This window comes from Cyprinus carpio, chromosome B20 (assembly GCF_018340385.1).
Source record: "Cyprinus carpio isolate SPL01 chromosome B20, ASM1834038v1, whole genome shotgun sequence".
NCBI lineage: Eukaryota > Metazoa > Chordata > Actinopteri > Cypriniformes > Cyprinidae > Cyprinus > Cyprinus carpio.
Window position 1 is genome coordinate 23,194,904 of NC_056616.1, and position 22,773 is coordinate 23,217,676.

Genomic DNA, 22,773 nt, shown 5'->3' on the forward strand with positions numbered 1-22,773 from the left:
GCAAACAGCCAATCACTGAGAACATCAGCAAAGCGTCAGTTGCATTGCTTTTCTGCTGAAAATTAAGAGATGTTATTATGCATTTACAAGGCAGGAATAAACACTTCTGCTGCAAATACAAATGCAAATACCTTTTGGATTTTTTATACTGTGGTGAAAAAAAGCTTTATCATTCCGGTAATTCCGACATAGCATTGTTTCCTCCACAAGCTGATCGCTTTCAGTGAAGCTGCATGAGATGCATGAAAAGAATCAACTTCATCTACCTATGTGCTCTATATAAGTTACACTTTAACATTTATAACATTTCACCATATATTAATGCCTTAAATTATCACTGTGAGCTGTGAAATAGTCTGCAGTTAAACAATTGCAATACGTTTAAATCAGTTTGTTAGTCCTCTCTGGCTGACGTTAATGTAGCTCTTATTAGTCTTCAGCTGTTACAGTCTAATCTCAAACTCTGGCTGACAGCACCTGATCTGAGAGCCATATGTAAAAACAACCCCCACACACACAAAAACGGATTCAAAATTCCTCAGTATCCCATAATAATGTTATTGACTATTACCACCCCCAGCCATAATAAATCTGTGCTGGCCCCTGTGGGCACTGATTGCGAGCAATTCAAAATGCTAGAGAACCCAAAGATTTCTTTGTCATTATGTCTGAATCTGGTTTAAACTTAACATAAAACCAAACTTGATCACATTTACTTTCCTAATCCATGTTCCTGATCTTAAAAGAATAGAAATAAAGGGAAAAAACTGCTAAAAATTTACTCACCCTCCGGCCACCCAAAATGTAGATGAGTTTGTTTCTTTATTGGAATAGATTTGGAGTGTCATAAACATGTGATTTTTAGGAATGTAACAATGCTCTGCAGTGAATGGGTGCCGTCAGACTAAGAGTCCAAACAGCTGATAAAAACATCACAATAATCCACAAGTAATCCACACCACTCCAGTCCATCAGTTAACATCTTGTGAAGTGAAAATCCATCGCTTTCTCCAAAATAAGAGTCCATAATCAACAATAACGCTGCTTCTGGTTAAAAAAAAAAAAAAGGTCCTTCCGCTGTTGTCCTCTCACATAAAAATCCACCCACATATTTCTTTAGAAACATTTTGGATGGTTTTTGCTTGTAATCAGTGCTTGATATGTGCATATTTCTCTCTTAATTCAAGAGAGATTACTTTTTCACTGGAGGAAATAATACAATTGAGGAATAATAGAGAACTTCTTTTAGCCGGGAGCAATGGTTTGACATTAAAAAAGCCTTAATGATGGATATGTTTCTTACAAACACAGATTTTCACTTCAAAAGATATGAATTGATGGACTGGAATGGTGAGGATTACTTGTGGATTATTGTGTTTTTTTATCAGATGTTTGGACTCTCATTCTGACGGCACCCATTCACTGCAGAGGATCCACTGGTGAGCAAATGAAGTAATGCTACATTTCTCCAAATCTGTTCTGATGAAGAAACAAACTCATCTACATCTTGAATGGCCTGATGGTACATATTCAGCAAATTTTCATTTTTAGGTGAACTATTCCTTTAATGTGAACATTTTATCTGTGCATGTTATCCCAAAGATAACATGATAGTTTGCTTTTCCTTTGAAACGAGTTCACTGACGTCACTTATGCAGCACACGGCAAACATGTTTACTCAATCAAAAGCCCATTTCACTATTATGGAGGTAAAATGGCTTGCAAACGGCAACATCTGTTGACTTCATGCTTGAGTTTTTAAAACACTGGTTCATGTTTTTCTTCTAAGTGTAATATGTTTTGCCTTGTGATTTTTACACTCTCGCTCATTTGCACACACACACACATACACACACCAGTCGCAGAGTTTGTTGTGATTGCTCAGTAAGAACACGCATGTACACGCATGACCCCCATCGGCTGATACCATAGCTGCACGGGAAGGAAGGGAGGGAGGGTCTCCTCTGTGACCCGGCCATGTGAGGTAGATGATTTCGGGTCCGGGCTTCGTCTGGATGAGGAACCCTTCGGTTGCTTTTAGTCCCGGCTTTTCTTCCAGCGCTGGGAGTGACTCCCTTGTTGAGACACTTCCTCCGGAGAGGACGACGAGCCCGACCGGCTCCCCTCTTCCTGGGACTGAGCAGAAGTGGAGGGGCGTTGGGGGTCCTGAGACGTGGAGGGGGACAGCGCCCTCTTATGGGGACACTGGGCCACCATATGTGTGACACTCTGACAGTAGTGACACTTCTTTGGCTGGGGTGGAAGGCCACACTCTTTAGCGTGGTGGTCCAGACCTCCACAGTTGTAACACCTACAGAGGGATAAAAAATGCTTAATTATATTAAAACATTACAGAAATGATGCTTCTAAATTTTACAAATCAAATTTGAGATTTATTGGAAATCAGGACTTATCTTGCTTGTTTATAGGTCAGCACTTGCACTACCTTTTTAATGCTTTGAAAAAAGTCTCCACTGCTCACCAAGGCTGCATTTGTTTGATCAAGAATACATTAAAAACAGACAAATTGTGAAATATTACATACTAAAATAGCTGATTTCTATTTGAATATATTTTAGAATGGAATTTATTTCTGTAATGCTTCCTTTTCAGTATCATTACTCTAGTCTTCAGCGTCACGTGATACTTCAGAAATAATTCTATTATGCTGATTTACTGCCCAAGAAATTATTATTGTCAATGTTGAAAACAGTTGATATTTTTAGTGGAAAGCATGATACTTTTTTTTAATATAATTCTTGGTGAATAACATTTATTTAAAACAACAGCATTTATCTGAAAAAGAAATCTTTTGCAACATTATAAATGTATCTTTAATTAACTGAGCATAAGAGACTTCTCTCAAAAACTTTTACAAATATCTGATTTATTCATACCTTTCAACCAAAGTTATTTTTTAAAAAATTCAAAAACATAAATAAACAATCTTAATTATTCCCAACATCGGACCAAAGTAAATTTTTATTTGTTACATAACCATGGATTGAGTTTATGCTATTGGTGATTGTGACCAGAAATTATATTTTGCGTTAAGAAAATGAAAACTACAGTATTTTTAAAACCATCAAGATAAGACAACTAACCAGATTCAGAATGCAAAAAATTAATAATATAATGTATTTAAATAATAAAGTATGTATGTATGCATCACGTTTGTATTGTAATAATGCTTGTTGTTATGCCAATATATATAATGGAGGAAAATAATATCCCCCAAAAAACTTAATATACCTAAAAACAAGCTTTTTAATGCAAAACATTTTTTTTTCTACTTTTATTTTTTTTTATGAAATGTAACCTGGACTTTTCTGAGATTTACTCAAACCCAGTGTTGGTCACTAGAGGGCAGTACAGGATAGGACTTCCTCCAATAACAAACATCCCTCATAGAAATACTCAACAAATGCCCTGGGTTTTTTTTTTTTTTTTTTTTTTTTTTTTTTCATAGAAAATAGGCACTACAGTATTTAATAAGTATTTTTTTTAATCATATAGGAGTCAAAAATAAACCCAGCCCAGTAATTCCTACATTTAAATGTAACAATAAAAACTCATATGATTCATAGCCACAAACAATACAAATAAGATTTAAGAATACAGTTTTCAGCTCTTTTGTTAGATATGAGGGAACTGAGTGACTGTGATCATGAGGAATTGTCTAGTAGTTAACAGGAACCTTGTATGTTACCATGGAGCCTTCAGTTGCCAGGGAAATTCCGGTGCATGGAAACGAGAGAGTAGGAAATTACATTATAGCTCTAAATATAGAGAATCAGATCTCTCAGTTCCACTAATGTGTGTGTGTGTGTGAGAGAGAGAGAGAGGGATATATTATTACACTGCTCTCTGGAATACTTCATTCTGATTGGTCGATCACAGCATTCTGCAGTCATATATAGTATTTTTGGATAACAATGGCAAATTACATCTGACTACTGTCAAAGGTCAATTATTTCTTACAAAACTGTTACATGTCTCTCATATGAGTGCTCTTTTAATATTTAATGAATATTCATTTTGGAGAAAAATAGTTACTAGAAGGATTATATGAAGTAAACCATCTTACACACCATATCTGAATTACAGAAACATACCACTGAATGGAAATGGAAACCAAATGTTTTGTATTTTTAAAAAAAGACATGGGACAACTTGCCCCAACCTGCATTAACAAGGAATCTAATTATTTTACTAGGTTACGATGTATTTTAAGGTGGCGTTTTTACAGTGAAATTAGACAAATAAGGACTGAGTAGTATTAATTAACTTCTTGATCTATAGGGTTAGGGTTAACTGGATGTAATTATGCATAATTTACTGTTATTGCTATAGTAAGTACATGTTATGTGTGTAACTACGTCATCTGAAAATAAAATATTACCATCTAATTTAATAGAGTTTAAAACGAGGTGCTTGAAACCAACATACAATAACAACTGCTTGAAAAACACAAAATGTTGATTAAATTGGACTTTTGACATGCCATTTGTCTTTATGTGCACTGACTGTTTTGAGCCTGTAGGTGGCAGAGAGGATTAACTACAGCATGACAGCTGGATTATTAATCTAACAAATTTAACAAATCTGAACTGACATCAGTGCTGAACAAAAAACTCAGTGTTTATGAATGACATTTTGATCATTTTGACTCCTCACACATTCACATCTAAAAACACTAGGTTGATGGAAGATGGAAAATGACCATATGCATATCATAACATGAAAACTGTGGAAAGAAAATCTTGACAGTATAATTTTCCTCATCACATCCAGACTTTACATGCACTGATAAAGATTTCTATTAACCTCATAATTATATTTAAAACAATTATTACATGCTTTCGAACTTTCAGTTACATATCATTTCAGTATTCACTGAAAACACAAGCAATATTTCTGTATTTTAACTGATAAACCGACATAAAATCAGATGTCTAAATGTTTTGTCATTTTTACGATGACATTCAGACTCTACATACTGTACAAAGAAAGAGCTGTTAAACTAAACAATTAATTACTCTTATGTAACTATTAATCTAAAGATTTCTATTCAGTTACTGATTGTATTCAAGATGATTATTACATGATCTTGAACTAACATTGTTGTGGCAATTTTCCATTTCAATTAAAGGTATGAGATAAAAGTCTTTTGAATAATTATTTTCCTGCAGGAATCTTCCTGAAAGTCTCAGAGCAAACAAAGAAATTACAAACATGATAATCCCGTGTATCGTCTAATGCAAAGTGTATGTGGCTATAGCTGTAAATGTACGACAGGAATGCCACAGGGGTTTGTTTAATCATCATGGGTTCCCTGTTGGTGGAATAATAATTCACTCTGAAGCTGTTTAACCTTGAAATTTGAATCAAATGAACTTTTTAATCAAGGTGATAAATTAGAAACATGATTGAAACTAAAGACTGAGAAATGTTAGAAGAATTGAGTAAGATCAGTAGATCAATATTGTTATCCTGAAATGTATGACTTCTTATTTTTGAAACAAATAGATGCCAGAATTGTCATATTATAAATAAAAAGATATTAACTGCGTGTGTATGTGACCAAGCAGCCACCTTGACAAATGGGAGCAAACAGACTGTAGTCTGCTCAAGGGTGAGAGACATGACTGCAATGAGAACAGCAAGTGGCTCGTGGGTCTTCTCCGCTCATGAAAGAGGAAGTTGACACTTCTGAGTCGTCATGGAGACAGACTGATGCAGGAAGATTTCATGTCATGTAAAACCATTCTCAAGGTGACAGCTGTGTTATATAGGGTTGATTTTTAAACAGCCATGCTGCTTAAAATAGTACAGTAGAATTATACAAGATGTTTTAATTGCACAAGTTCTATAACTTTTTCTGGTTAAGGAAAGCTTATTAAGTTAAATGGTCACCAGTTTACATTAAAAGCCAGCAAACATGTCTGTGTGTTGTTTGGGAAGGAAACATTCTGCATGTTGAAGGACAATGTACACGGTGGTCTTGAATGACATAAAAAATATTTGGCGTATACCGATCTGTTACGAATTTTAAGAAGAATTTCATGCAATTTGTTGTTGGTACATGAATATGTAGGAATTCAGAGTAGGTCTGAGAGATAGATGTGACACTCTGTATAGAAATTAACAGCTTTCTTTGCAGCTGTATCAGTCTGCTATAGCAGTTTACTATGGGGTATTCTGTTTCTTATTTTCTATTGCTTGAAAATAAGATGTGGTAAAACTGGGAGAATTACATTAGTAAATAATATTCCAGCTTAGGATGCTCATGGAAGGAATATCAGGTATCAAGTAGAATTAAAGTGCAGTTTATCTACATTAGATTTGGTTATTAGATAGCTAACTTGGTAATGATTTTGAACACTGCTACCAGTAATTATCACTTTACACGATGCAGGATTAATTGAATCCTCATTGGATATTTCTTAAAATGTATTAGAGTTTAGAAAAATTTTATATACACCTCGTCAGAGGAGGAACTTTTATGCACGAACAAATAAAATTAAAGGTTCATACAGGTCTTACCCATGGTTTGAGACTGAGCGAAGAAGTGTAAATAGAGTGATAACCAGTTTGCAAGATTGAGAGCTATTGAGATATCTATGTCTCATGAAAAACAACCTAAGTCTGATTTATGACCTCTGGTGGAAAGCATGGAAAGAAAAATTTTTAAGAGAGTGTGTAAGATGTTATTTTATCTTCTATGGTTACCGAAGAGTGTTCTTTAGACTGTCTCTGAGTGCATCAATATGCTTGAGTTTTTGATGAGCTGAGAGATAACGGGAAATTGATTTGTGTATGTGTGCAAGACAAGTGTGCGAGACAGAAATGTTATTTTAGTTTCTTAGACTTTTCTTGGCTACTTAGAAAATGATTTGCATTAAATTCATAGAAACTCATCTGGATGACATCATTAGGTGCCTTAAATGGACATATATGTTGTATACGCATTATGATTGGATGAGATCAAAGCATCCGCATAATGAAGGCATAAATGTTGAGTTTTGGTGTTTCCTCCTTGTTTGCAATCTACAGCCAACCCTGAATGACTGTATGAATGTAGAGCTTTTCCTGCAGGAAAATAAATATTCAAAAGACTTTTGTCTCATACCTTTAACTGAAATGGAAAATTGCCACAACAAACATAAAATCAGCTGTCTAAAGATTGTGTAGTTAAATTTACACCATAAAATGACAGCATAATTTTTTTTATAACATAAGTTACAAAGAACAGTTAAACGAAATTCTTTAATCTAATCTAAACCAAAGATTTATTAAACTCATGTATTTTAGATGATAATTACACAATCTTGAACTTTTAGCTGCAAATCTTCAGTATTTGCCAAAAACACTGAAAATTATTGACATAAAATCATCTGTCTGATGCTTTTTAGTTAAATTTACACTGTCATTGATTAGGTACCATGTTTAATTGAGCTGTGTCCTGATATACCTGTTCAGTTTCCAACAGAAATATTCATTTTTAATCATCAGTTCAGGTCTGAGAGTGTCAACAAAACTTCCATCATCTCATGTCTAGTTTTTTGTTAGCACATCTATTGTGATGGACTATATGATAAACAGCTCACCCACACACACACACACACACACACACACACACACACACACACACACACACACACACATGCATATACATACTTATAAATAGCTTTAACACAACAGACTGAAAAGACTTATTCAGTTTGTATTTTTTTGGCTCTGATCACCATGGCAACAGGAAGTAGAAGACAGACTCACAATCAATGAGTCGTGAACAGAAAAGCGTTTGGCGAAACCAAACTATGAGCCGTCTACATTGAAAAGTAGGAGCTTAAATCATGTGGCTTCACAGACCATTATCAATACTGGAATTGATCTTTCATACAGAGAAAAGAAGAGAATTTTAACCCTGAAACACGTCTACATCAAATCAAAAGCAACGAGTCTGATGAAAACGCTTGTGTAGGATATAAATAAAAGATTTTAGATTAAAAAATCCTGTCTGCATATCAGTCTTAAGATATGAAATTATTAATAAATAAAGAAATGATTTTATATTAAGGAATATTTTAAATGCAGTATGTATTTATATAATTCCCCAGCTCTATTTTATCTATCAATTTATTATTATTTATTCATATTATTATGCAATGTAGGCTCATTTTGAATTAGAAACATTTAAAACAAAATAAAATAAGTTACCCGTCTTATTTGGGTAACATTTAGTGTTAACACTAATTAATGCATTCTCTCACATCAGTTAACAATTAGAAATATATTTCATTAACATTAGTTAATTTTAGTTCATAAAAAATGTTTGTGTTAGTTTACAGTGCAAGTTTAACAGCTAGATCTTAAAAATTATTAACATTAATAAATATTAATAAATTCTATTGAAGAATTGTTACATAATGTAATAAAGTTGTTAACAAATGAAACCTTAACAGAAAGTCATTTAAGTGTTTAGATGGATTCCATCTATTTTTGTGGGTAAGCAATTTATTTTACTTAAAACACACACACACACACACACACACACACACACACACACACACACACACACACATTTATGAATATAATTAAACACCTTTAAAAATTCAACAAAATATAATCAGTAATTCCCATAAAATGGTCTTTATACGTTTGCAGAAAGAAAACAACAAGAAAAGTTTGGCATGTATTTTAGGTTTTGATTTCATTAATTAAGATTTTAAATTAGTGTTTACTAATTAAGATCTTCCAATAGTTCCAATTATTTCAATTAATCACTGCTACTAAACAACACTGGTTAGTACTACTGCTATTATTATTATTATTATTATTAAAAGCAGATTTTTGTTGAGACTTTCTCAATCACCTAATGGTTTATAAAGACCAGCAGCAGCTGCTAAAGGCAAGCTATAAATTTAAGAATATAAGAATTCAAGAATATACTGTAAAGTTGACCTTGAGTTTAGCACACATTTATTATTAAATGTATGCAGAATGAATAGAACACAATATGAATTGTGAATAACTGAACATAATCCAGTTTGATCCAGAGAAATCGAGACAAAATGTATTAAACTACATATCCCATTATGCTCAGCACACTTACCGGTCTCCCTTTGGTTTGCGTTTGAGGGGCGGGGCCTTGCCTTTGGGGCGTCGGTCACTGCCCGAGCATGGGCCCCCGCCGGGCCCCGTGACCCTGAGTGACTCCAGACCTTTACTCGACCTCTTGAAGGTGAATTCAACCTGCTCGCCCTCCCGTAAGCTCCTGAAGCCCTCCATCACCAGCTTACTCTGAACACACACACACTTCATTTAATACAGATACAAACACACTTATGTCATCTATAAATATCTATTTATCTATTTAAATAAATAAAAAAATAGACCAGTCATAGCAACAGAGAATATTAAACATTTCATGGCAGGGAGGGAAAGATATACATAGATGTTAAAAAGAGAGATTTTTTACGTACTAGAAAAAAACAACAGCTACCAATCTGTCAAAATCACATTAATGTGCATTATAAGAGCAGTGTTTAAAAATACATTTGACCACTTTTCTTGCATTAAATGCACAATTTTATGAACTTCATTGCTAAAAAAAACAAAGCTAATTTTAAAAACAGATTTAATTATTTGCAATAAACCCAGTGTTTAAGGCACTGAACCAATGCCAATGACAAAAAATTAAAGAATATGCAAAAAAAAAAAAAAAAAAAACAGCTAAAGTACATTTATTTACTTTAATCGCACCAAATATTAGTGTAATTATCTCAATACTAACTGCTGCCTGACAGAATCTAATACATTTGGCTCCTAGTTTAACTTTTAGGAGCCAGAATGTAAATGTAAATGTAATATATATATATATATATGTGTGTGTGTGTGTGTGTGTGTGTGTGTGTGTGATTCTAAAATATTTATAGATATGAAACAGTTTGAAAGATATGAAAGATCGATCAAATCTTGAACATTTCATGTCTATCAGGGAGAGAAGGATATATCTGTCAATATCACATTAAGCTGCATTACAAGAGCAATGTTTAAAAACACATTTGATCTTGAATTAAAATGCACAAATTTACCACACTGAAATCAAAACCTCATTTTGAAAAACAGATGTTTTCTTATTTAAATATTTTAGGTAAAACTGCCACCTGAGAGAAACGAAAACATTTATAGGAACCAAAAGTTTAAATCTAAAACATGTACAAATAGCTACATCAAACAGATCAGTCACATATACAGCAAGATCCATAAATTGTAATTTAATTAACGTTACATATAATAATCCACATGGGAGAGAAAGATAGATATATAAATGGTTCAAGAGAGATTTTCTAAGCACTAGAAAAAAAGAAGAAAAAAAGCAACCAGTCTGTCAGTATCACCTTAACCTGCATTATGAAAGCAATCTTTAAAAACACATTCGATCATGTTTCTTACATAAAATGCACATTAAAATGTAAACTAACTTTTCCTATTTAAATATTTGTTGTAAAACTAAGTGACTAAACTTCTTGCCAGAATATGTCAGAAAAATATTCAAAAAATATTAGAGAACGATTTACACCAAATATTAGTGAAACTGTCTTTAAGTACCAAATGACAGAATCTAATACATTTATCACCGCCTTTCATTTTGATTTTCTTACATTTAAAAGTTAATACTATAAAAGTAGATACAGTAGAAGTAAACAATTCAACAAAATTGAAATATGTTATTTGACCATATTTGGTAACTCTGATATTCTTTACAGCTTTTATATTCAGGAGAATTCAGGAGAACTATATCCACTGTCATTTAAGATGCTTGGTAGCAAATATAATTGCAAATACTTGTAACACAAATAACGTATATGACTTAAGTAAACTTTTACATTAAAATAAAATTTTAACAAATGTGAATCATAGTTTTTAATAAGTAAAAAAAAAACCCACAGATGTACATTTGTATTTAATCATTCAGCAGATGCTTTTATCCAAATGAGGAACATTTAAAGCAACTTATCACATGTATCATTCACAGTCAACACAAAGTGACCAGGGTGTTTATTAGTTCATTCAAATCCATCCTTCAATTTATAAGATTTTCTGTCATTATAAATGAAAAGCAAAAGCCCCGAGAAAAGATCATAAATTATAAAAGCAATGAATTCTGTTCATTTCAGTGAAATGTAATTAAATCACCACAGAATCTGCAATTTAGCATTGATTTTTTGAAAATTGTTTCATCACACGTTAGAGCTGATCTGATGAATTTATTGTTCAAATACAATTAATACTAGAAAACCTACAGATCACAATTAGTTTATGCCAAAAACAGAACAAATACTGAATATGTATCTATGTTTAGGCATTTGTTTGTGATTTAATAAATAATCAATTTTCCACAAGCACACTGTGATCTTTCCAATACAAAACCAACACATTCAAACAAGTCAACTTCGTCAAGTAACGGTGATTTAAGTCATGATTGTGATTCAAATACATGAATACTAATGAACCTGATCCTGCAGCTACAGAAAGCGCTCTATGGTCTTGTCACAGAGGCAGTGCTACATGATCATACCATTTACATTTTAGTTATTCATGAAATTAAAACAGCAGTAACGTAATGCATGAATCAAATGCAAGAGGCAAAGTGCAGCTGATATGTAATTCTCTTCATTTACATTCCTCTAGAAACATCACGCTCAGAGAAAAGTCATCAATAGATCAGTAGCGCCGCATCAGACACGCTCAGCTTCACAGCTCGGTTTAATAGGACTTCTTATATATCAGAACTGAATTCATATCTGGACTGAAGAATGACATCAAATGCACAGTAAACACACTGTCACAGCTCTCACGGATTGCTTTATGTCACGGCATCACGTTTAATTCAGCTGTGTGGGAAATTAATTGACATAATGTGCACAAAAGGCATTCTGACGGGGAGAAATTAAAAATCCATAGCATGAGAGAGAACTGCATTTATGAGAAAAGCCAGAATCAAATCCCTTCACACGCAGATATATTAGATATTTTCTATTGAAATATCAATCTAAACAGCACAACACAATTAACAGGATTAGATTTTGGTAAACACACACACACACACAAATAAATTAAACAAATACATATAATTTATAATAAATACACATATATTTATATCTGTAAGTAATAATGAAGAAATATTTGTGAATCAGTCATTAATATTATTATACATTAATATATTGTTTTGTATATTAATGTATTAATATTATTTATTAATGTAAATATGTTAATTTAGCCTATTATTTCAATTAATATATATATATAAACATTATCTATCAAATCATAGAATAAAAATAATTGTTTTTTTCTTTCTTTTTCCTTTCTGTCTGTCTGTCTTTTTCCTTTCTTTAATCTCTTTCTCTTTATTTTTTCTTTCGACCTGTCTATCCTTTTCCTTTCTTTTTTCTTTCTTTATTTATTTCTCTTTCTTTCCATTTATCTATTTTTACTCTTTCTTTCTCTCTTTCTTTCTTTCTTTCTTTCTTTCTTTCTTTCTATCTTTTTCCTTTCTATCTTTTATTTCTTTTTTCTTTCTTTCTGTCTATTTTTCTTTCTTACTGTCTATCTTTTCTTTCTTACTTACTATCTATCTTTTCTTTCTTTCTTTCATCTATTTTTACTCTATTTCTTTTTTCTTTCTATCTGTCTATTTCTTTCTGTCTGTCTGTCTTTTTCCATTCTTTTTTCTTTCTTTCTGTCTATCTTTTTCTGGATCTGTAGTGAGAAAATAAACTGTAAACACTTTCCATTTATAAATACTTTAAAAATACAATATATTTTTTCCTTTCTTTTTCTTTTGTTCTTTCTGTCTCTTTTTCTATTACTTTCTTTCTTCTATCTTTTTCCTTTATTTCTCTTTCTTATCACTTTTTATTTTTTCCTTCATTCTTTTTTCTTTTTTCCTTTCTTTTTCTTTCTTTCTATTTTTCCTTTCTTTTTTACTATCTTTTTCTTTCTATCTCTTTCTTTCTTTCTATCTTTTTCCTTTCTTTTTTCTTTCTGTCTATTTCTCTTTTCTTTCTGTCTGTCTGTCTTTTTCCTTTCTATTTTCATTCTATCTTTTTCTCTTTCTTTTTTCTTACTGTCTATCTTTTTCTGTTTCTTTTTTTCTTTCTTTCTATCTGGATCTGTAGTGTGAAAATAAACTGTAAACACTTTCCATTTCTAAATATTTAAAAACATATTGTAAGTAAATGTTTTATTAAAATTAATTGTTTAGCGAGAAAATAATATTTTTCTATTTCTACTTTAAAATATGTGTGATTCAATGCTTTACTTCATTCTTTGTAATCAATTCTTTACTAGCACTTTCTGAGTGAAAATTGTTTCTACACCAAATCTGTGCTTCTATTTCCAGGTCAAAGTTCAGAGAGAAGCAGTGCAGCAGAAGACACATTTCTGATGTCTGAACTCATCCAATAAAGCACAGTTAAGAAATGTAATCCATGAGCACAGGAGAAGATGTGTGTCACATTGTTCTGCTCACTGCAGGGAAAAAAAAGCAAAAAAACTCAAGAGACGGAAGACAGAAAGCAGGAGGGAGAAATACAGAGAGCGCCACCAAAGGCCCGGACGTATCGCACATCACCCCTCCTCCACATGTTTCAATCCTTCACTGTGACCTCTGACCTCTGCCCACCCCCCTTCAAACACACACACAGGCATCCCGTTTCCCTGCGTTAAATTAACAACACACTTCTGCTCTGACTACAAGACGTACACGCAGTATTTGATCTGCTGACACACACTACATCACTCCACACACACTCCTGATAGCAGCCGGATATGAGCTCTGTGTGTGTGTGTGTGTGTGTGCACGGTCAACTCACGTCTGATTGAACTACCTTTAATTTTACATTTTAAAAATGCCTTTGAAGATGATCACATTGTTTCTAAATGAGTGTGAATATACAGAATTACAAAACATTTAACAAGAACTGAAACAGTTCGATCAAAGAGACGATTTAGATGTTCACACTGATTTTATGTTTGTGTCTGTTTGAATTATGATAAAATAAAAAATATGCACAGAAAACAAATAGAAACAGAATCAAAACTACATTTAATGTTTGTTTGTTATGATTTTTTTTGTTACTTTTTGTGTTTTTTCATTATAATAAAACACACCAGTGTAGCTTATTGTCTTTTACTGAAAGCTCGTTATATTTGAAAAGCAAACATAAACAGTTGTCTAAAAACATAAAAGAAGTCATAGCTTTTGGTATCTGGTTTATGTTGCCTTTTCAAACCATTTGACTTGAGATTTAAAACAATTCTAAACAGAACTCACTTTTACATTTAACATTTGTGCTCTTGGCAGATGTTTTCTTAAAAAAGACACTTCGTTTAATGAGTTTGTGATTTTAATCAAATATAGATATGTCTTATGAGACTACAAATCAAGTCTTAAAATTAAACTAGCAAAATAATAAACAGAGCTTTTTTTTATTTCATTCAAGAAACAATTCAACCAGTGAACATTAATCAAAAAGTCAAGCATTAATAAGATTATTAAATTAGATTATTTAAAAAATTGTTAATTAAAAATACATTTTAAAAAAATACATTGCAATTTTTTTTTGACAAATATACAAAAAAAATTATAATCATTAGATTTCAGTGCTACAAAGCTGTGACTGAACTCTTGGAAAGTGAGCATTTGTTTTTGTCAGATCAGCAGCTGGCTCCACCCACACACTCACTCCATATATGGGCATAGCTGAAGGAGGAAGTCATGTGACCTGCAGCTTGTGTTGAGATGGAGAAATGAAGAACTGAACAAATGGTGAAATGGAGAATAAAAGAGCAAGATGCAGAAGAGATCGAGCTCTGGAAGAAAAGAAAAGAAATGACAGTGAACAAAACAAGATAGAGAGAGTGAGAAAGAATACTAAAGACAATAATGGAGAAAACAGAAAATTAAAGCTCAAGTAAAAGCAGAACAAACGTTTCGATGAAAACAGAATCTATAAAAGAGTATAAAAGAATTTAAGGCAGATAATGAACTACATTCATAACATGTTCTGGGTCATTCCTGTTATACGGCATTTTCATCTCCTCATGGGTCTTAACATACTAAATGAAATATTAAACTCAGTATAAACCTAATCATTTTAAAGATAAAATCATGTTCATTCCTGTTTTGTTTGTTTCACAACAGGGAATAGAAAATAAACGAAAATATATTTACATTTACTGCTATAAATACAAATACAGTATTATTACTAGTATTAAATTGGGAGTACATTGAATTTTAAATAAACCTTAGTTTGAGCAGATATTATTTTTGCAGTGCATTATACACCTCAAAAACAATAATTAAAAACATTAAAACAAATAAAAACATTACCAATTGTTCCTGCATCTTTAGTTTCTCTAATCAAAATATTTCATACAAAATTACTTGAGAAACTTGTTTTAATTAGGAATTAATTTATTGTTTTTCTTGAGTTCTCAATATCACAATCTATCCCGTTAGCCTTTTGTAAAATTCCTTTAACTTACAAAATTGCCAAGATGAAAAAAGTATTAAGAAGGGATTATAAGCTATTAGTTGGTTTGTATCACACTAAAACATGTTAAAAGAATAACAAAATATATATATTAAATTAACCTTAATTGACACACTCAAAGTTTCTGGCTGTTAAACCCCTAAACACTTCCTTAAATCACAACACAAACATTAACGTATTCAGTTTTCACGTTACAAACATTCTGCATAACAGGAATGAGCATAAATGTATGCATCCATTATAGGTCTCATAATCCTGTGATTGTAAACCTGAATTATCACACTCCCACATATAATATAAAATACTTGTCAGCTTGCTTGATTTAAATTAGTTTAATTCTTAGTTTCTTTTTAAATCTGTTTATAAATGTCGATTTCACATAATAAACATTTTCAACCTTCATTATTTACTGTGTAAAATAAGTGCCAATTTTAGGAATTGTGCATCTCATCTGCTGTCATATATTTCATCTAGATATCAGTATTGGCATCAGCAGTTAAACAACAAACGGAAGGAGCACAGGATGAGGAGAGCAGCATGTATGTTAGAGGAGGAGTGAGATCGGTGCAGCAGTGAGAGGAGGAGTCTGGATGAGAGCTTCATCTCACTGGGGGCCCAGAGAAACCTCACAACACACACACACACATTTAACTAGCTATGTAAATAAGGACATACCGCAGAACCCATCCCTAAAAGAACAGCATTTCTAGAATTAAAAAACAATGTACACTCCAAAACATTTTTCCAGTTAAACTTGTCCTCAGTTGTCCTCAAAGGGAGATTTTACACACTTCTAGAGATTAATTTTCCTTTAAGCTATAGTAAAGTTAGAAATAAATGCTGATTAAATATTTAAGAACTTCAACCTGTCATACAATTTTTATTTTATATTCTCTTAAAAAAAAGGTTCTTTATTGGCATTAATGGTTCCGTGAGGAACCTTTAACATCCATGAAACCTTCTGATTACTCCAAAGGTTATATAAAGTGAAAATAAAATGTTCTTTGGAATTTTAAAATGTTCTTCACACTAAGAAAAAAAACTTTTCTTTTTAGAACTGTTCACTGAAAGGTTCTTTTGGGAACCCAAAATGGTTTTTCTATGGCATTGCTGTGCAAAACTCTAGTTAGAGGCTTTATTTTTTCAGTGTATTTATTTTTACAATTGATGAGCTATAATACAATCTGGCATCGTACATGGCTCATTGTAATTGAGTACTTTTAACCAACAACCTATAGAGGTCTGTATACAAGATAAAATGTACAAGTTCAAATTTAAAGTAATGAAGATAAAACAATTTATATCAATAACAGTTTTTGTTTAACATTTCTCATAATGGGAAATGACAGCATAGAGGTTTTGTCAGATTAAGTTCACATCTGGAGATCAATTTGCGCACAAACTATAGCAAAGTGAGAAACAGATATAAAAGGGAAAACATCACTGCACAAACTAAATAAATAAAGGATCCAAAAACAACACTACCAAAGCATTGTAAAAAAAAAAAATAATAATAATAATAAAAAAAATTAATTCAAATTTAAACCTTCATTCTCTGCCTTAAAATTGTAAGTGTCATCAAACAGGCTCTACAAGTTACTTCAATCTCGCCTAGTTGAATCTCATATAACTTGCCATGCCTTATTGATCATACCATTTCAGAAGAACAACCCCAAAGAACCTTTCAGTAAACGGTTCTTAAATTAACCATTTTTACCTAACATTTTAAAAACCTTTTTCCACTTTAAAGAACCTTTTTGTGCAATGGAAAGGTTTCATTGATGTTAAAGGTTCTTCATAGAACCATCAAAGCCAATAAAGAACCTTTATTTTTAATAGTGTAAAAACACATGAAATGATCGAGTCATATACAGGGACACATTTATAAACATGCATTCGTGCGGTTAGACTCACACACGCACAAACACTGCAGGAGGTGCAGCATTCGGAAGAATCAAACACAAAGCTCCTAATGAAACACACACACACACTGCAGTGCGTTGATTTGGAGTGTGAGGGCCGGCCAAAGCCACGCCTCCTTTCCCTTTTTTGTCTTTAACGAAATTCCTCTTTTAAAGAATGTTAGAGGACCCCAACCCCCACACACACACACACACACACACACACACACACACACACACTGAAATCCTCTTTACGCATACAAACAAACACACACACACACGCGCGTTCTCTTTTCTTCTGATTCATACTTTTTCCTGTCCTGGATTGACACAAACAGCTCATGGATTTGTAGGAGATCTGAAACACTGGTGTGTTTCAATGAGGATACTGTATTGATGTACTGGTTGCATTAAAGGAGGCTAATGTCACAACGGTAACACTTTACCTAAAGCCTTTATATATAATGCATTAAAAATTTATTTTAATGCATTAATTATGCCTTGTAAAGCACTTTATGATGCACTGTATGATAACTGTAAACACAATTCTAATACTTATTTATTCATTGTAACACCTTTAGAAAGTATAATGGATTAGAACATGGCAAACGACCAATTTCAGATGTAACAAGGAATATGCAAATATTATATGCATTTTAACATTTACCTTTAAAAAATAACGCATTATAATTTACATTATTAATAACTTTATAAAGAATTATACATAAATGCTTCAAAGTAAAGTGTAGCCAACTTTTGGTTGAAAAAACATATATGCACCATAAGTAAAAGTACAATTAATAAACATGCACTGAGAAAGATGCTTCATCAAATTTAATATATAACAAATTTTAAAAATTACATTTTAAATTATAGTCATTATATATGTTACAATTATTTTCAAAAAAAAAAAAAAAATCAGCTGTCAAGTCAATAGTTTTCAACTGAATACTAATGAAATAATGCTGATTACATATTCATATGCAATGCCAATTCATTCATACAATTTTTATTTCAGCTACTTTTATAATTACAACTTCATAGCTATAATAGTTTATGATAGCTCTTCTTTTAACACCTACAGATCAATATACATCATAAAATATGCAAAGAATAAAAAAATATATATCTCAAAACCAGTTTTGGCTGAAAATGTCTCATAAAGGGAAAAGACATCAATACATTTTCTTAGGCAGACATTACACAAACAGCAATGCATAGCTACGTTAAGGTCATAGGTTCAATTCCCATAGTTGTATGAACTGATAAAAAAAAAAACACAATAACAATCTGGATAAAAGCGTCTGCCAAATGCATACATGTATTGTGCTAAAGCACACAGTTCGTTCTTGTTTGTAAGAAATGTGGGGTGTTTTTTTTTTTTGATGAACTGCCAAACGAAACATTCTGTTTCTATACATAATATCAGGTTTAGACACACACTAAAGGAATAATCGGCTATACACACTGTGCTTATCACACATCCTAGACAACACACAAACACACACCCTGCGCAGGATAAAAGCTTTTTCATTTTCAATGTAGCATGAAGGCACATGTACGTGCAGAATTCAGACACAAAGAATCCAAATAAACCTCCGCATAGCAGCGAAATGCAAATCTTTATTAGAGATGTTATGGATTACAGCTGCTTCTGCCATTAGTCTGTCTAACACACACACAAGCAGCCTCAACATCATGACCTGCATCTGCATGATGCTAAAATTAGCTCGAGGGTTCAAAACAAGCAAATTAATGCTGCAAACAGTGAATAGTGCAGCTAACCTGTCATAGACTAAAATATTTACGCATTTTGGGAATATCAGATAATAATTTGCTTACTTGGATGAGTTAAAATGCAGTATTTTGCTCATGCAACACCACCGTGAAAAGATAATGCACCAAAGTAAATGTAAAAGCATCAGTGAAAACTAATTTGCTATCATTAAATTGTTTTATGCAAAAATCGCCATTATATTTTACACCCACATCTCTGGAAGCCACTGTGTGTTTGCTGGTTTCAGGATTTTCATGTACAGTAAAGGAAACACAGGATTGACTACACACAAAAATAAACCAACCAGCTCTTCCAGATGACAAACACGACTCTAATCGGTACACTTTCCCATGCAATGAAGAAAAAGCAGTCTTCGTTTTCCAAACGCATTCGGTATAATTGTTTATTTCATGCTTATCAGAAACGTTTTATCAGTAGTACAAGACATTCTTATAATAACTACTCTAATGCATGCAAGGTAGGAAAAGTTCCATGCTTAACCTATGTACACAGATTTCACATTTAACATCAAGACAGCATGGTTTAACCTGTGCTTTACAACACAGAGTAACTAGTGCATTTATTGTGCATTTCAACAGATAATTCAGGAGACAATCTGCTGAATTTGCAACTACAGATGTGGAGATTTCATTTGATTTCAACAAGCTAATTTCTAATAATTTGCCTTAATTATTTATATAATATTATATATTACATATGCTATCAGTACGTTTTTAGACTCAACGACATGCTTAACAGTCTGACTGTGTATTTGGCTGTTGTCTGTCTTTTTTGAGAACTGCATTTCCCAGAATGCACTCAGGTTTAGGGGCTACTAGCACAAGAGGTTCATGTTTAAGCTCATGCACAAAAATTCAGGTCCACATAAAATTTTAATTTAAATGAAAATTTTATTAAATTTGCCTCAAAACAATCTTGGAGATAACAATGTACAAACTGCCTGTTTTAGATCACTTCAAATAATTCAGTACATATTTAGAATGCTATCAATTTCCTTAACTGTGCTGATTCAACTTTTATACTCCAATTCAACAAATTTGCATTTTTAAACAAAACAACACGTCTAATATTTCCATAAAAACACTAATCACAAGATAAATACATAAAAAAATGGTTTTCAGCAATTGTAATTTGGTTACACACATCATAATAAAAGATTATTAAAACACTGTTGAATTTGAGAAAAGAATGCACAACTGTGATTTCAATAACTCAAGATATTTACACGGTTTTAAATTCTTTAAAAAATACTAGATAGATAGATAGATAGATAGATAGATAGATAGATAGATAGATAGATAGATAGATGATAGATAGATAGATGATAGATAGATAGATAGATAGATAGAAAGAAAGATAGATAGCCACTTGTGCAAACTAGCTGTTATGTTATTGAATTTCAGATTTAAAGGATTATGCAGATTTGTCTTGTGACAATGGAAATGTTAAGTCCCAGGAATCATTTTAACATCTCATTAACATCCAGCAGTATAAACATAACGCTGCTTGATAATATTATCACCAACAGATAACAAGAACACAATGTAACAAAGCAGCAAAACTGACTCAAAACGACAGTGCAGTGAGCTTGAGTGCTAATAAAACTCAGAAGAAACCTCTGCTTTTGTTCTATAAGTCTGCGTATGCTATTTTAAGGTGCCTTGGAAAGACTGGAAAATGATGAAAGGAGATAATTTCCGGTTTAGTACATGTGTCCGTATTGATTTAGCTCTGAATGTCCACGAGAAGAAGACGAAATATTGTGAAAGGGGGCTGAACTACACCCATGTAAACATGAGAGCACATGATGTTCAGTACAACAGTTCACACCGAAATCGCTTGCCATTTTTCAAAATTCTGGTTGTGAACGCCGTCTGATCATCGTGTGCTCCGTGTGGCACATTTTCCGACATGTTGGCAGGTTTATCAGACATGTTCCTGTGAGCATGAGGCGAATAAACGCCACTGTCGCGAGCTACTCTCTCTTTTCTCGTCCTAATAAAGGTTCCTTTAAAAGCTGCATCGTAAATACCTCAGTGTTTACTACTAATGCGCCGTTCGTCTGGTGATATCAATGGAGAGTGAAGATGCGTTTTTAGCGTTCTTAAAGTGACAGAGGATGAAAACACACGCGCATGTTTACTTCTGCTTTCCTCGAGCACATCTGCTGCTGATGTCAATGAGATGCGACAGATAACGTGAAAAAGACTCAGAGGAGCTGAACGGCTGAGACCCAGCACATGCATTATTGGACTTACTTGGTGAACGAACACGTCTAGTGGAGGGTCCACTGGCTTCCCCTCGCTGCTGGTCATCGATATAAATCCAAACCCCATGCGGACATTAAACCACTTGCAGTAACCCGAGCCAGCCAGAATCTGCGGCGACCCGACACCTTTGCGCGGCCCTCCTGTGCGGTCAAGGGAGAAAAGCCCATGATGTTGAGAGTAGCCTATACTTTGTTCTCGGTGTGTACACAATGACCGTGGATCTGCGTGGGCAGCATTTCTGAGGGAAATCCCCCAACTACTACTCAACAACATGCATTCAATGCAACGATGTGTCTCCAAACCAGGGCCGTAACCCCCACTACAGACGCCCCCTTTTCTTTATTTTACATCAATAGGCCTATATGGGGGTTTTCAGTGACAAACTGTTAAACTTTTGCATTTAGGTACTTTAACCTTGTATATATTCTCACACCCTTGTCTACAACCCACCCTCTGGAAAACTGGAGAAACTCAATGAAAAGTAGAGCTATAATTCAGATGGGATGGCGCAGTGCATTGCTATTGCTCAATGTACCTAGTTATTAGCTACACTATGTAACTTCTTGCACATCTACCGAATGTGAACCGCCTGGCGTGGGGCAGGTGTGCACACGTTACCCACCCCCCCGTATTCGCTCCCACCCCCCCACTACCGCCGGCTCAAAAGGCTCTTCTTTAGGGTACAAACAACGTAAACAAAGCGCGGTGGACAATATGAGTTCGCGTGAAAAGAAATGTTTAAAAAAAAAAAAGGCATCGTAACCTTCGGCCATGTTTCCCCGCGGACCCTCCTCCAAAGTTCCAACGAAATCGTTTCCTCCGTGAAATGGGGTGATGCGCGTCACCGTCGATCCGACATCCCGATTTCCAGCGGGCACAAATTTAGCGCGCATGGTACGGCGTGCGTCTCCTTTTTGGATATTTTGTCATGTCTCTTTTAACATCTCCTATGCCCTCTCTCTTTCTTTCCCTCCCTCTCTCTCTCTCTCTCTCTCTCTCCCGCTCTCCGTTTCTCATTCGCTCACTCGCAGCGCTGCACACGTGACTCCTCCGTGAGCCCGGGAGAGGGAGCGGACTCGGAACCGGGCTGGACTACAGCTCTACAGCTGCGTCACGTAGAAGCATCAGGTTCAGCTTTTTAACGCGCGTTATGACGTCTAATCTCGGTTTTGTGCGTGTTCCGTAAGTCATTCGAGAGACCATAAAAAGTCCAGCATTTTATTTATTTTTTTATTTTT

The 22,773-nt window shown here is 33.5% G+C and overlaps 1 protein-coding gene and 1 long non-coding RNA gene across 2 annotated transcripts in view; one reads left to right on the forward strand and one right to left on the reverse strand.

The window, feature by feature from the left end:
- Positions 1-14,113, forward strand: part of LOC122140943 — a 41,421-nt gene extending 27,308 nt beyond the window's left edge. Inside the window, exon 3 of the long non-coding RNA XR_006157462.1 lies at positions 13,412-14,113. This is a non-coding gene — a long non-coding RNA (uncharacterized LOC122140943). The remainder of the gene's footprint in view (positions 1-13,411) is intronic.
- On the reverse strand, positions 1,450-22,540 carry LOC109061022 (protein lin-28 homolog A-like). Its single transcript, XM_042746485.1, has 4 exons — positions 22,299-22,540; positions 21,524-21,675; positions 9,119-9,306; positions 1,450-2,311 (listed from the first exon to the last, which is right to left on the reverse strand). The coding sequence occupies exons 1-4, from the start codon at positions 22,426-22,428 to the stop codon at positions 2,038-2,040; spliced, it is 744 nt and encodes a 247-aa protein (XP_042602419.1). The 5' UTR covers positions 22,429-22,540; the 3' UTR covers positions 1,450-2,037.
- Between the last annotated feature and the right edge of the window lie 233 nt (positions 22,541-22,773).